This window comes from Mustela erminea, chromosome 5 (genome assembly GCF_009829155.1).
Source record: "Mustela erminea isolate mMusErm1 chromosome 5, mMusErm1.Pri, whole genome shotgun sequence".
Lineage (NCBI taxonomy): Eukaryota > Metazoa > Chordata > Mammalia > Carnivora > Mustelidae > Mustela > Mustela erminea.
This window is the reverse complement of record NC_045618.1, coordinates 147,355,755-147,371,681: the sequence shown is the minus strand read 5'-3', so window position 1 is coordinate 147,371,681 and position 15,927 is coordinate 147,355,755. Positions and strand designations below refer to the sequence as shown.

General features: G+C 44.3%; 1 gene segment (V, D, J or C); it reads left to right on the top strand.

The window, feature by feature from the left end:
* The first annotated feature begins 10,635 nt into the window (after window positions 1–10,635).
* LOC116591961 overlaps window positions 10,636–15,927 on the top strand; it is a 31,648-nt gene continuing 26,356 nt past the window's right edge. The window contains 2 exon segments of the V gene segment in view: window positions 10,636–10,776; window positions 10,880–11,176. Coding sequence covers window positions 10,731–10,776; window positions 10,880–11,176 — 343 coding nt within the window.

The following is a 15,927-nucleotide window of genomic DNA, read 5'->3' as shown; positions in this document are numbered from 1 at the left end:
CTCTCAGGGAAGCACTTAGGTCAGGAGACAGCAATCTCATGATGGTATTAGGGCCTTTACCCACCAGGACTGGGAAAGATCCTTGCCTCCTGGTCCCGTGTGAGGTGACAGGGAAAGGACACTCTAAGATGTGTAGGCTCTCCAGACTCCAGATCTGTCTACACCTTGACATGCGACTTCCAAGACTACAGAAGAGAATGTGGGAAGTAGGTGTGTGTTGTTTAAAGTCACTCAGTCTTTGTACCTTGTTACAGCAGCTGGAACAGATGAAGACATTAGTGACACAGGAACCCAAGCACTGATGCTCTGGAGTTTCTCTGCTGCTTTTGTTGTGAAAAGTACCTGATAAGTTCCTTCAGTGAGATTCAGAGTGGGCTTGTCACATGTTCCCTCCCACAGACAGGACTAACCAGTTGACTATCCCAGGGCTCTGTGAAAGGATGCAGTGGACACGCACAAGGAGGACCTTGGTACAAGGGAGTCAGGGTTTCCTAGAATTTCTGGAACTTTCACTTAAGGGTGACGATTTTTCAAACTTCCCAGAAGATGTGGATGTGATGACTCTGTGGGATTTGATTCTGATCATCACACAACAGAGTAGTGTTGTACTGAAAGCCCTGAAGGTTAAGCTCTTTTGTTCCCTAGTTCCTTTCAGGATTCTTTCCTTCTCTGTGTTGTGTTTTGTCAGTTTGACTATGATATGCCTGAGAGATCATCAGCTTTTGTTGCATTTAATGTGAATTCCCTGTACTTCCTGGATTTTGATGTCTGTGTCCTTCTGCATATTATGGAACTTTTCAGCTACTATCTTACAGAATAAACCTAATCCCTCCTTTTCTGTCTGTCCATCTCCAGAGACGCTTATGATACAAATATTATAATGTTTTTAAAAGGTCCCTGAGTTCCCTAAGTCTACCTTTGTGGTCCGTTATCTTGGATCCCATCATCTTCTCAGTCATTACTTTCTATAATTTCATCTTGAATACCACCGATTGGCTCCTCTCCGTCCATCCTTGTTTTTTATGGCCTCCACCTGGGATTGTGTCTTGGTTTTAGAGCTTGTTTGTTTGTTTTTAATTTGGACCTGATTCAATTATAGTTCATCTATCACTGCAGTAAGGGATTCTTATTGTCTTCTAACCTTTTTTCAAGGCCAGCTAGTATACTTAAAATCACCACTTTAAATTCTAGTACAGACTTCATATTTATGTTTGTATTGATTAAAAACCTGGGAATGAGATCTACATCTGACTCATTCTTTTATGGTGAATTTTTCCATCCTCTCATTTCTTTTCAATATCTTCTTTTTTCAATTTTTATTTTATTTTTTCAGTGCTCCAATTATCATTGTGTATGCACCACACCCAGGGCTCCATGCAATACGTGCCCTCCAGAATGTCCCCCACCAGGCTCACCTAACCCCCCACTACCCCCTACTCCCAAACCCTCAGTTTCTTTCTCAGAGTCCAGTTTCTCAGGATTCATCTCACCCTCAGTTTTCCCCAATTCTGTTCTTCTCTCCTTCTCCAAAAATCTTCCGTGTTATTCCTTATGCTCCACCAGTAAGTGAAACCATGTGATAATTGACTCTCTCTGCTTGACTGACTTCACTCAGCATCATCTCCTCTTGACGTGTCCATGTTGATGCATAAGGCGGATATTTATCCTTTATGATGCAGGCATAATACTGCATTGTATATATGAACCAAATCTTTAACCACTCGTCTGTTAATGGGCATCTTGACCCTTTCCACTGTTTCGCAAATGTGGCCATTGCTGCTATGAATATTGGGGTATACATGGCCCTTCTTTTCACGACATCTGTATCTTTGGGGTAAATACCCAGGAGTGCAATGGCAGGCTCATAGGGAAGTTCTATTTTTAATTTCTTAAGGAATCTCCACACTGTTTTCCAAGTGGCTGCACCTACTTGCATTCCCACCAACAGTGTAAGAGGGTTCCCCTTTCTGCACACCTTCTCCAAATCAGGTTGTTTACTGTCTTGTTAATATTGGCCAATCTAACTGGTGTAAAGTGGTATCTCAATATGGTTTTGATTTGAATCTCCCTGATGGCTAAGGGTGATGAACATTTTTTCATATGTGTGTTAGCCATTTGTATGTCTTCATTGCAGAAGTGTCTGTTCATCCATTCATTGTTTTTTTTCCTGGAGAATAAAATAAGATGAGGGGAATAAATTAAGACAAATAAATTAGGATTTGTCATAATGAATGCTTCTTAAATAGAATATAGATCACAAAAAATAAAATATATATCAATGAAAAAATTAAAAATAGAAAAAATAAGAATGTGTATTTATAAAAATTAAACCTAAAAAATGAGGAGGGAGTAATATAAAATGTAAAGAAAGATGAATCAGAAAATAAATCAAAAATAAAAATAAAAAAACTTAAGAATCAAAGGAAAGAAAGCTATGCCTACTTCCCTGAGAACTGAAAGTGTGCCACATTCTATGATCACTAAACTTGCTGAGATGGAATTGTTCTGAGGATCTTCTGGCGGAGGTGCCTGCTATGATTATTTTTGGTGGTTTTTCCCTCATGGAAAGGCACCTCTTGGGAGCAGAGGACAGGGCTTCCTGTAGGTGTGTCTGCCCTCCACTAGGTGCCACTGTTTTGCTTCCTGATGGCACTGATGGGTAGGTTGAACATAGCAACTTCTCTCTGGGCAGAGGTTGAAATTTCACATACACCCCACTCTTCAGTGAGCCCTCACAGAGCAGCAATCAACCCCTTTCTCTCCAATGTTTCCATCTGAAACCCATGTTCACCCTACCTGTAACTGAGCTGCTGTATCTCAGGCACATGATAGAGTTTCAAAACTTCTAGGGACTCCTATGGTGTGGACCCATGCTATTCCTCCAGGGGAGAGTATTATATCTTTTTCCATTTTCCTACAGGTCTCAGGAAATACATCCCATGACCAGATTGTGGTTCACTGTTTATGGCAAATCAGACCAGAAAGCCCGCACTTAGACTCACTGTTCAACCGGGTTCCTGGCTCTTTGCGTAGCATCTGTGCATCACAGTGGTACAACACATCCTTCTTGAGCCTCAGCAGACCTCAGACCCTGGAATTCTGCCCCACTTTTCCACATCAGCACCTTTATTCCAGCCACATCCCCACAGTAGCACACTTCTAAAAGTTCATATTTTGTGCTCTGCTGCTACAATACATTGGGGTAGCTTCCAGAAGCAGGCTCCATCCCTGATGTCACACCCACAGCTCTATCTGTCCCAAGGCAACTCTCTGCACCTGTTACATAACAAAATGAGGTCGGTTTTCTATTTTAAGACTAGTGGGTTTTGTTCTATCAGACCTCTGATTGTCTTCTTGGCTGCTCAGAATGACTTGATGACTACCTAGCTGTGTTCGAGAAATCCAAGCATAGCGACCCCTTCTCCACCATCCTAACTACTCCGTCCCACATTTTCTTGTAGCAAAGAGGGTGTGATCAACTCCTTCTTATAACAACATATAACTCCTTCTTATATGCTGAAGCTCAAAGTTGAAATCCAGTGTTTTATTTCAGAATATCCTAATTTATTTCTCTCTTTGCTCTGATCCAGTTATCTTATGGTTCACTTGCTCTTTCAATGAGCAAATCAATTAAATATTATGCAATTATTATATTATTTTGCAGTAATGGTTGACATATTTCATCCACCGACATAACCTCTCTCACTAGGAAACTCAGAGAAGAATGCACCTCCTGGCAGTGAGCCTGGGGCTATGAGCAAGTAGTGAGGGGCTCTCCCCAAGGACAAGGATTGCAGGAATATTACTAGCACCACTCCATGTCTCTGTGCAGTGAACACAGGTGCATTTTGGATGGCATGGCCAGTTTGCAGTCTTCCTGCAGCACATGATGCATTCAGGGATGGAAACTGGGGGATGTGGAGAACAGAAGTCCTGAACTCATGCATCAAGGTCAAAGAGTCTGATCTGAGAAAATGAAAACAGATAGAACAGAGCTGCAACCTGAGGTTGAATTGGAATTGAATTTCCCTGCTGCGTCTGTTGTCAACAGTCCCTGTAAGTCCTTCTTTTTTTAAATTTATTTTTATTTATTTATGTATTATTTATTTATTTACTGCTCTCCCATTAGACTGAATTTACTAAGTGGAAGGAAAAGGGCTTGGAACACTGAGAAAAATGAAATATTTGGAGAAAGAAAGTCAAATAATCCACCAGAAACTTACAGTGGACAGGCAGATTGACTTTGTTAGTTTAGGAGGGATATGATGCATGAATCCTTTTTAAATGTCCCACCACAGAATGCAATAGGGCAGAGACTAGAATTGGAGGAAATATTTCTAAATGCATGGCCTCACCAGGTACTATGTCACAGGGAGATTAGGCATGTGCTCTTGAGTCCATTGACCACTAACCATCAGTGCCAGTGGGAGTATCTTTGGACAACAGAGTCCCTGCATCTCTCAGAGATGGTGTAAATTTACTTTAGGGATACTCTTTCTCAACCTTTCCAGAGAATGTGGATATGATGATCTTGTGGTATCTGACTCTGAACCACACCGTGCACCATTGTCCCACCATGACAGCTGTCAGGTGTGAACCTCAGCCATTGGATATAAAAGCTGGTATGACCCAGGATGAAACACAAATCTAGAAGACTTTCATCTGCAGGAAGGGATGGAGGCTTTGCTTCAGGAATGACTTCACAATGTAGGAAAGGGCACATACAAGAAATAAAACATATGCATGTGCCATGGAGGGTGGACATGGGATTAAGTCCATCTACCTGTGTGCTGTGGGCTCCTGAAGACTGGTTTCTCACAATGTTCCACCTTTCAGGTTCCCCAGAAAGTTGCTGCTGAAGATGACACACGAGAAGGAAATATTCTGACTCTCTTTCTGAGTTTCCTTCCAAGTACTGAATCAAGGTTGTAACCAGTTTGTCTCTAATTTGCACCATGTTACAACAGAACATTTAACTACCAGACTTTGATATCACCTCGTGACACCAAAGAGGTGAGAGACTGCAGATGATCTGAGAGAAATGACATCCAGGTTGCCTCCAGTATCTTGATGTAAAATCAATTTTATGACACTTCCCAATGCCAGGTAACCCCCATCATGGGTGGACATAGTGGCAGCATTCCCAAAGGTGAGAGGCAGACCCAAACAGGGACTGGGAGAAGGAAGAGATTCTTCTGAAGGTATCTTCAGGAGAAGCAGGAATGTCCCAAAAGGCCTTCTCCTGCCTCCCTGACCAGAATCATCTCAAGGCACAGAGACACAGATCCCACATTAGAAATAAGATTGTGCCCACAAAGCTGATATTATTTCAACATAAAATTAGACCCACAAACTCCCTTAATGGACAAGGATTTGAATTATATGCTGATTTTTCAATCCATTGCTATAAATGTTACTCTAGATTTCTGCTCCATGGTTACACCCTGGTGTAGTTATTATGGGCATCAAGCTTTTCCAAAGATACCTTAAACGTATGACATAAACATATTACACATGTCCTTATAGCATCTTCACAGAAAGTTCCTCATTTTAATTATGTTTCATTTATATTCCCATAATTGACAATAATCTTTCAAAAACACCTATGTAAAGCAGAATTTTAACAGGGTAGAGAAACTCGCATATTGATGCAAAATTATTCCTCTGCATCTTCTTCAGTTTCATGTTTCTTCTGGAAATCATGTAAATAATACATTTTCTGAGTTCCTTAGCTACATATCTAGGGGGGAAGCAACTTTATTGCAACATCAGATGCTGATAACAATTTGAACCCCAAACAACTTCTTAAAAAATTAAAATACTGCTTTCTTCATTCTTTGGAAATGTGTTAATCTTTAAAATCAGTGATTCTTTTTTAATGTCTGCATTATATTAATTGTTTCAAAACTACATTGTACTTCAGTAGTTTTTACTTAGAAAAAAAAGAAAGAACTGTAAGAAGTGAAATCGCACCTCTAACAGGAATCTCTGCACTCCCACAGTACTTTTCCTGTCTCACTTTAGTCAGTGACATCTTATCTTGTGTTCCAGTGGGTTGTCCAGGCCTCCTCTCCATTAAACACTGGAGCAGCTCCTGTCTATCAAGCAAATCTCCACGTTGCAGGGAAAAACTGTGGAGAACCCCTGGATAGAACAAAACAGCAGTCAAGTTTGCAACAAGCCATCACATAAGAGGAAAGAACCAACCAATAAGAGTGCACAGTCATCTTTCAAGGTTGTTAGTAAGAACAACACCATGAGCAAGGGGAAGCCATAGCCAAGTCAAAACAACATTGAAAACCAGAGAGTCCTTCCCAGAAATTGTGGGAATTCTAACAATCTACATATGTGCATGAACTAGGACCTTTGCAAAAATGGAGCATAGAGTGACAGACATTATTTCTCAGGAAAAGTCAGAAATTCCTATCAAAGATATGTTCATTGCTCAGGAAAATTTCAGAATGACCTCTGAGTATTCCAAGACAAGCTCTCTCTAGGATACAGCCTGAAGGAACAAGACCTTGACAGTCTCTGTAGATAAAAATGCAGATTCTGAGCTTCAGAATGAAGGGGAGGTTGCACCATAAATGAAGGTAATCCGAGGTGGTCCAGAGAGAGAAAACCCAATTCTAGGCAAGACATGATGGGAGACATAGATGGCAACTCAGAAGCAGAAGGACTCTGGGATGCAAGAGGCAATGGATGCCTGTGCCTCAATTCTAATTTGCTCTAATGTAAACCCTTGGTACTGTCACACATGACAATGTCATCATGGTTGTGTCTGGAGGGGGTAGTTTGGAATGGAGAGAATGGGGTAGGAGTATCCTTCCCATCTGTACTTCTCAAGGACACTATTTCCAGAAACCTCAACATAAGGGCTGCATTTATTCTCCTACCTGAATCAACCAAAAACAAAAAAAGTGTGTAAAATATATTACAAAAGCTAAATCAGATGGAAATACATGAATGATAGCGATGCAACAGAGAACTGTTAATACAAGGTTCAGGGTGGGGTCGAGCATGCTAGACAAGATAGACAGACAGAAGGGACAAACATGGACAGAAGGACAAACAGTAAAGCCAGAGATAATGAGACACAGTGACAAACCCTCCAGGAGTCCACAAGAGATACGAGGACTGGGTGGAACTGGCCTTCTCACAGGATGAAGGATGGAGACCTAAACTCTGGGGCTGATAGCTGGGTGCTCCCCTTAACTGTCTCTTTCTCTCACTCATGGCCAATTAGTCAGCAAGTCTTGCCGGTGACAAGTTCAGGACACACTCAGAATCCAATCATTTCTCACCCCTTCGCTGCTGCCACCCTGGACTGGGCTCCTATCAGTTTTCACTTGGATGCCCTCAAGAATCTCCTCACCTTCCAGATTCCAATCTCCCATGTCCCTGTCTCACTCCTAACTACTCTCCACACCAGAGTCAGTCAGAGAACCCTTTACTATGTGGAGAAAGAGAGGGTTGTTGCTGGTTTTTTGGTTTGTCTTCCCTCCTAAAAGGTAAGCCCCACGAAGGCAAGTTCTTCTATTTCTGTTCATTGCTGTAATCACAGAGACCAGGGAGGGCTACAGTTTGTGCAGTTAAAACCAAATAAATATTAGTTAATGAACTACACAAACAGTTATAGAACTGTACACTAGACTTCTGAGTAAAGAATAAAGGATCGGGCGCCTGGGTGGCTCAGTGGGTTAGGCCGCTGCCTTCAGCTCGGGTCATGATCTCAGGGTCCTGAGATCGAGTCCCGCATCGGGCTCTCTGCTCAGCAGGGAGCCTGCTTCCTCCTCTCCCTCTCTGCCTGCCTCTCTGCCTACTTGTGATCTCTCTCTGTCAAATAAATAAATAAAATCTTAAAAAAAAAAGAATAAAGGATCTGCATTTTGTATTTATTTGTGGGTTTTCAGAATGGTCGGGGTCTAGAAATCATGTCTCTCTCTCGCTCTCTCTTTTTTTTTTTTTTTTTGTCATCATCACTGAGACCACAATGGCCTCTTCATATTGTTCACTGCATGAACTAGTGGAAAGAATGTCCGATAGGTTGACTACATTACATGGTGCCTAGAACTGGCCTGGACAGAATACGGATGCTGTTCTGTGCCCATGTACAAAAGCAGGTACATGTAAAGAGTAGAGGTCATAAGCAATGGCCAGTCTGCAGGAAAACCACTATTCAACATGGGTTGAATGAATTCTGCACCAGCGACACACAGTGCAGAGGTGACGAAGATAACTCTTCTGTTTGAGGACTAAGAAAATTGTAGGCATCTCTGCTTCTTCTAGCTTGTGAACAAGTACCATGGTGGTATACGTGTTCTGTGGGAGATGCACATGGGGAACATTGGGAGCCACGAAGAAGTAAGTGATCATCTTACCTGAGGAGGCCATGTGGTCAAGGAAGGACTTATGATAAAGTTTTTACCTGAGCTGAACCAAGGCTTAGGACGAAGTCTAGCAGATGAGAAAAAGCACATTGACCGAAAAAGGCAGAGACTGTGTGAAGCCCAGCACACATGGTTGCCTTCCTGAGGGGATCCTGGGAGGAAGTTAACAAAACGGGCAAGGACAGGAAACCCTTATGGCACACATTCCTCTAAGGACAGAACCTGTGCTTTCCAATGCTCATGGACACTCCTCCTCTCAAACTACTCATTTCCCCCTAAGAAGGTGACCAATAAAGGGGCTTAACAGAGTTGAAAAGATGGGGAGACAGAAATCATAGAAGGGAATCAACTATCTGGCTTCCACTTCAGTTTGTGGGAGGACTGATGCATGTGTGTAGACCATGGTGTTCCCTGTTATAGTCAGCACATACAAGGAACAATGTAGGTTCACACCAGCTCTGTCCCAAAGCATGACATGGCTGCCGGGAGGCTCCATGTGGGGCAACACGGTCTTCTTCCTGGTTGTACAGCTCCTGAGGCATTCCCATTGGAGCTCGACTCCTTTGTTCTAAATGCACTTTGTACAAAGAAACGGACAGAATCTGAAGCAGAGATCATGTTTTCAGGAAAGCATAATGGTTCTTATTTTCTGATTAAAATAGAAAACCAGGAGGGTGGCAGAGTAGCAATACATTTGCACTGCTTTGACAGAGACTACATTCTAGTCACAGTTAACATCCACAGTCAAGGTCCACAATGGCTCAATGTAAATAAGTTCTTGGGACAGTAAGAGACACACATTTGTCGAGCCTCCTAATGAGCCTCAGTAATGCAGGAAAACTATTCTCAACAAAAGGAGATTCCACACATGTCCGGTACACTCTGTGGGAGTGTGGGCAGGTGTGGCTGCAGAAATGGGTCCTCTCCATGCACTGGTGACAAGGAAAGAAGGCTCCTGGTTTGAGGCAAAGAGCAGCTGCTGCTCCCAGGTGGTGCCTGCAGCTCACAGCTGGGGTTAGCAGTGGAGCTGAGTGAGGAATGTGGGAGTTATGGGCATCGTCAGAGGCTGGCCACTTGACATGACATCCACAGGCTGGTGCCTGAGTGTCCGATTTGTTCGGGCACCGGTTTCTTCTGCAGCAGGACAGCTCCCCAATGCTGTGCTTCCTCCTGGTGCCTCACATCTTCCATGGACAGGTCTTTCTGAGCTTCTAACTCAACCTTCTCTGGTCCACCTCTTGCTGTCTTTGGTTCTCTTCCCCACAGCCAGCAGAATCAGTTCCTGAACAACAAGGGAGTTCTTCTCTTTTTTGGGACAAAGAACTCCTGGGTCAAGAGGGTGTGTGGATGAGGCTGAAGCAAGTGGCTTCTGTCTGCTCTTTCAGATCTTCCTCCAGCTGGTGCTTCCAACTGCTGCCCTCAGAGCTGTCAGTCATTAAAGCCAGCGATTCCTGATGCAGACAGCAACACGACTGTGTCCACAAGGATTGATTCTGGGGCAAAGAAGCCCTACAGAGAAAGTACATAGAGTTCCATGTCCCATTTATGAATTCTACAGAATTAAAGCCAGCATAAAGTGACATGAGGAAGAACAATAGTTATGTGGGAACAGGGAGGACACGGGAAAGGGAAGGAGGAATTCCAGGGGGAAATCCGGACATTTTAGGGAGAATTGAGGCACTCACTGTCCATAATGTTGATTGTGGCACCTGTGTTTATATATCACACACTCCGTATATGGGCCGTTCATCTTGTGTCGCATATACACATTGAATTTATTATAGGTAATAACAACGTTGATTTTAAAGGGACGTAGAGAGAGTGAATGTTACAGATATGAAAATACACCTACACGATGCTGATTTTCTCTGTATTTATGGTAAAGTATAAAATAAGCAAAATCAATCCATCCCCATTACAGGATGGGTTCCACATGCCTCATAGCCTGACACTCTGTCCTGCAGATGATTCGGGGTGGGGGGAAGCAATTCTTGTGGGCGGAGCACTGACCTAGATCCTGGATTCAATCTCACCCCATATATGTTCATGGACACCCTACAAACACAAGTATACACCCTGGAATGTAATATAATAAAAAACATTTTTTTTTCAAAATTTGTCATTAGCATTAAATTAAAGGTATTCACAACTGCGTGGGTCACAGCCTCTCCGTCAGAATAGATCCCCAAGCTGAATATATAGCCAGAGAACATGCAAATAGGGCCTTCCCTCTGCTGATTTAACCAGCACAGACAAGATCCTGCAGCTGGGAGAGGAGCCCCAGGCCCGGGATACCCAGGTGTTCACTCAGTGATCAGGACAGAATACAGACAACTCACCATGGAATTTGTGCTGGGCTGGGTTTTCCTTCTTGCTCTTTTAAAAGGTAATTTATGGAGAAAAAAAGAAATTGAGTATGTGAGTGAATGTGAGTGAGAGAAAAACAGGATATGTGATAGTTTCCTGACCAAGGTGTCTTCCATCTGCAGGTGTCCAGTGTGAGGTGCAGCTGGTGGAGTCTGGGGGAGACCTGGTGAAGCCTGGGGGGTCTCTGAGACTCTCCTGTGCAGCCTCTGGATTCACCTTCAGCAACTACGACATGTACTGGGTCCGCCAGGCTCCAGGGAAGGGGCTGCAGTGGGTCGCATGGATTAATACTGGTGGAAGTAGCACAAGCTACGCAGACTCTGTGAAGGGCCGATTCACCATCTCCAGAGACAACGGCAAGAACACGCTGTATCTGCAGATGAACAGCCTGAGAGCCGAGGACACGGCCGTGTATTACTGTACAACAGACACAGTGAGGGGCCCTCAACGTGAGCCAGGACAGAAACCTCCATGTTGACACAGGATGCGCTGAGCTGCAGGGGCACTCAGGGCAGCAGAGAGCGCTCAGCATCCACAGCAGAGATCAGACCCAGGAGCAGGTGCAGTGGGGTAGGGTTTCCTTTTGAGATCCGGGATTTCCTCTCCAGACCCTCAGCTGTCCACAGGGATATTTTTTTTTCTTTCATCTCTAATACCTCGTGTTCTCCGTACAGCCAACCACAAGAATATAACTTTGCCTCCACAGAGCAGAGATCTCACCAGTCTCCGGGGAACTTCCCTTCATCAACCTCTTCTATGTCTCATTTTCGTCCTCCACAGAAGCACATGCTGCAAATTCCAACCGTCCTTGAGAAACACCTGCACAGCCCAGGCTCTCTGCATGCTGCGTGCCTGTTCTCTGCCCTCAGCGGGGCACACACTGTCCCCACATGTTTATGACTGCCCAAGTCAGTTCTTGTCCTCCTGGCTCCAGTGTATCCTCTGGCTCATTGTACATGTGGGCAGACACAGATGATCAGGAACTTCCTTCTGTAGGCACCGCTGCATTTCCTGGATGGAAAAGGAGTCCACCTGCTATGAGGGATGCTCAGATTTCCCCATGAAACTGGTGGGATGACAATCCAGAGAGGAAAACCCATCCCTTTCCTGCCGGGTCCTGTTCTGGTGGGGAGAGTCCATGAGAGCGTCCTTGGTGACTGTGTTTGAGACGTGTTTCCCGGCTTCCACACAGGGAATCCATGTGAATCCTGAGGTCCAGCTGGCAGGTCCCAGATCCCTGCCCACCCTGTGTTATCCATTGAATATCCATCAGAAACCACCCCCAACCTCATTCTCTCCTTCTTCTGACTTCTCCCTCAACCTGTCCTGTATCCTGAGCCCCATGGAACTGGGGTCCTGTCACACTGACAAGATCTTCACCAAGTGCCAGATGGAGAAAGGTTCAATAATGAATGTCTACCATGATGGGAGGGCTCTGAAGTGGGGCTGAAATGGGGATATATGGCTCAAACCATGATCCAGAAATAAAATAATATAGCAGGTACTATATGAGACAATACTGTCACTTCCTCTCATATCCCTGCTTTTGTCCCATTGAACTGGCCAGGATTTCCCCTAGAGAATTCATAAATACCTTCTGGGCTGTTTGCTCTCTTGATTTCCTGTGAAACCAGTACTGATCTCCGCACATCAGAGGAGTCACAGGAAGGCCCTTCCACTCAGACTCCTTCTACTCTTGTAACGTCGAGGGGGGGTTCTGCATGGAATGCATCTTCTGTGTCTGAGGTGAATCTGTTTGCCTGTAGCTGGAGGAGGGTCAGGCCCACTCCTCACCTCAGCATGAAGCATCTTGGGATGGTCGTTCCAAGAAGAGGGAAACTCATTAGCGGGTCTTCCATGTGTTGGCAGCTGTCTTGTGTGTGTATTTAATACATTACAGGAATGTCTAAGAATAGTTACCAATCTAGTGTACCGGCCTCCTGTGAGTCTCCTTGTGTTGTGTTCACTGATCCAGATGAACCTGGACAAGGAGTCCCAGGTGTGCAGAACCTCACAGACTCTCTCACTTACCTGTGTCACCACCAAGTTCTCTTGAACAACTGTGGACTTTCAGTATTCTCCATTGTTCCCCAAATCTCATCTCTGTTTTTTCTCTGCATAATCAGCAGGCTGTCCCCAGCTGTGTTTCATATGAGGTATATATACATTTCTTTCTGTTCTAATATACAAACATTGGCAGAAAATGTCTGGATGCATTGCCTAATTGTCATATCCTTCTTTCCATAATATCCATGGTATGTTTCATTTACTGATAACCTCTGATGAATTATTACACTATAAATCTGTATATTTTTCGATTCTGCTACTCCTGGAAGTATTATTGGAATTACTTGAATAACTGGTAATATATTTTACAACCAAAAAGAGTTCACATAATTATATTTAACAGATGAATTTACTGTGCAATATAACTTATAAAAAACAACCTAAAGTAACAATCTGCTTGGGATTTTTGTTCAAGATATTATAATGCCCACTTCCCATTATTCTATTATTTGTAGAGTTATTTAGTATAAAATATAAAACATAATAGTGAGGGGGAGACAAGATGGGGGGGAAGTAGGAGGAGGCCCCTTTTCAACCTGTATCCTAAAGTGAGCTGATTACCTACCAATGAAATCCGATCACCCATGAAATCAGCCTGAGATTAGAATTATACACGTCTGGATCTCTATGGGGGCAGAAGACACCAGTGGGCAGGTACAGAGGAGTGGTAACTTCAGACTAATATGGGAAGATAAACAAAAGGGGGAGGGAGCCACCAGAAGAGACCCATTGGAAATACGAGAGCGCCCTGCGACTGGGGACAAGCATTAACTTGGAGTCTGGTTGAAAGCACTCAAAAAGAACAAAGAATTGCAGGGGGAAGTTCTGGGAATCAGGGTGGTTAGGGACAGAGGTTTAAGTCCCTGGACCCAGGGCAGCCACCCCGGTGCTGAGCCAGAGAGAGTGCAGTGTGGAAGCCATGTCTTGGTCCCTGAGCCACAAGCAGGTCTGAGAGCACGTGAGGTGAAATGCCAATTGAATATTACCCCCACCTTAAAAGACCACCAGAGACGTGAGTCAAAGCCAATCAGCAAGGGTGTTTATTGCAGGTTCGAACCTGGACCTCTGCGCCGCTTGCCAATAACGCCGAGAGGTCCGGAGCTGGGTCGGTGCGGGATTTTTATAGACAGGTACAAACAAGTTTCGGGTGGGGCTGAGCTGATTGATTGACAGTTTGAACAGGCATACTTGGCGTCAGTGGATTGGGTCCAGGGACCCCGCGTGAAAGCAGGCAAAGCAATCTTACAGAAGCAGAACTGGCCGGTTAGCCCACGCATGCGAAAAAAGCACTATCAGGATATTGAAGGCCTGGTTACTTATCAAGTAAAGACAAATGGGAGTCTCCTGGTGGAATGTTACATTCCTGCTATCAAGCATCCTTGTTAATGAGATTTCGGTTTAGAAGAAATTTAACTTTATTTACTTTTCCTTCTACCTCCGCCTCCTTCGGTGTTTTATGGAGGGGAGGGTGACATTAGGGCTATTGATAAGGTAACTTCTTTGTTGTAAATCTCAAGGACATTTGCAAACCAAGGGAGACTCCTGTCTTGCAGGATTGTGATCTCAGCAAGTTAACTATTTATCATTTTATGGCAGTCAGGGGTGCCTGAGGGATGCTGAAGGAGCAGGAGGCTGGCTGAGGACAAAGCAAAGGCTGGCGCCTTGCACCCCCCCTTCACCCGCTCCCCTCCATATGTGTAGCATTCCTCAGGCACCCCTGACTGCCATAAAACGATCAATAGTTAACTTGCAGAGATCACAGTCCTGCAAGGTAGGAGTCTCCCTTGGTTTGCAAATGTCCTTGAGATTTACAACAAAGAAGTTACCTTATCAATAGCCCTAATGTCACCCCCCCTCCTTGAAAAACGGAAGGAGGCGGAGGTAGAAGGAGTCTTTTAAGGTGGGGGTAATATTCAACTGGCATTACAATGCTACACATATGGAGGAGAGCGGGTGAAGGGGGGGTGCAAGGCGCCAGCTTTTGCTTTGTCCTCAGCCAGCCTCCTGCTCCTTCAGAGGTCCAGGTCCCGTGAGGGGCTGGGAGCCCTGTCAGCCAGCAGAAGCACAGACTTTTTTGCAGTCCCCACGCGCACACCATGTCGTGCTATTAGAGCCTGAGTCGTGCCCCACCCCCTCCCCTGAGAGAGGTGCGTGCAGGCGCCATCCCAGTGCTCTCCGTCACGGAAGGCCTGAGTACTCTCAGTCCGGGCCAGCGGGAAATCTCAGTGTGCTATAGCTGCTTGGAACCTCTCTAGCAGTCTGGAGCTGCCCAGAGAGCCACCGCTGTTGTCGTTTTGGGTACAAGCAGGAGTTCCTGTGTCCCCAGGGCCAGCAACATGGGACGTGCTCTTCCAGCGGCCCAGGGGGAACTTTTGTGCTCTGCAGCTCCCAGAGGGGAATAGACTGAGGTTTCTCTCTGAGAGGGAGGTCTGGGTGCAATCGCTTTCCTCTAAACCTCCAAAGACCATCAAAAGCTGTCAAGGGAAGAGAAAACAAATGAACAAACAAACATAAAAACCTCCAGAGAACAAAGGCCTGAAAAACAGGTTTCCTCAGAGCCCACCCTCTTGAGGGGGCTGGAGGACTTAACTCAGGGAACACTGCCTGAAAACCAACATGGCAGCCGCTCCCCCAGGGAGCCAACCAGGGTAAAAAAAAAAAAAAAGAAAAGACGACAAAAGAACAAACACCAGGACTTCATAGATACAACCTTTATTTTTAATTCGTTCCCAATATTCTGGTTCATTCTTTTATAGATAATTTTTTAACCTATTTGCCAACACAGTGAGATGTCCAGTACATCAAATTCCATAGAAACCTTTTAACCTGAACATTTTGATACATATACCCGTTTTCTTCTGCTTTTCTATTTTTTTAATATTTTAATTTAATTTTTAGTTTAGTTTATTTTTTTCTATGTTTAGTTTTTAATATTAATATAGAGTTAAACTTCAAGATAATCTCATTCCCCCAATCAATGCTAATGCTATAGGTAAGCCAATTTTTAATCCCCCTTTATCTTAGGAAAGTTGAGTCCTTAACAAAGATATCAAGATACATCCACGAAAAATCAAAACAACCTTCCTCGCCCACACTGAAAATT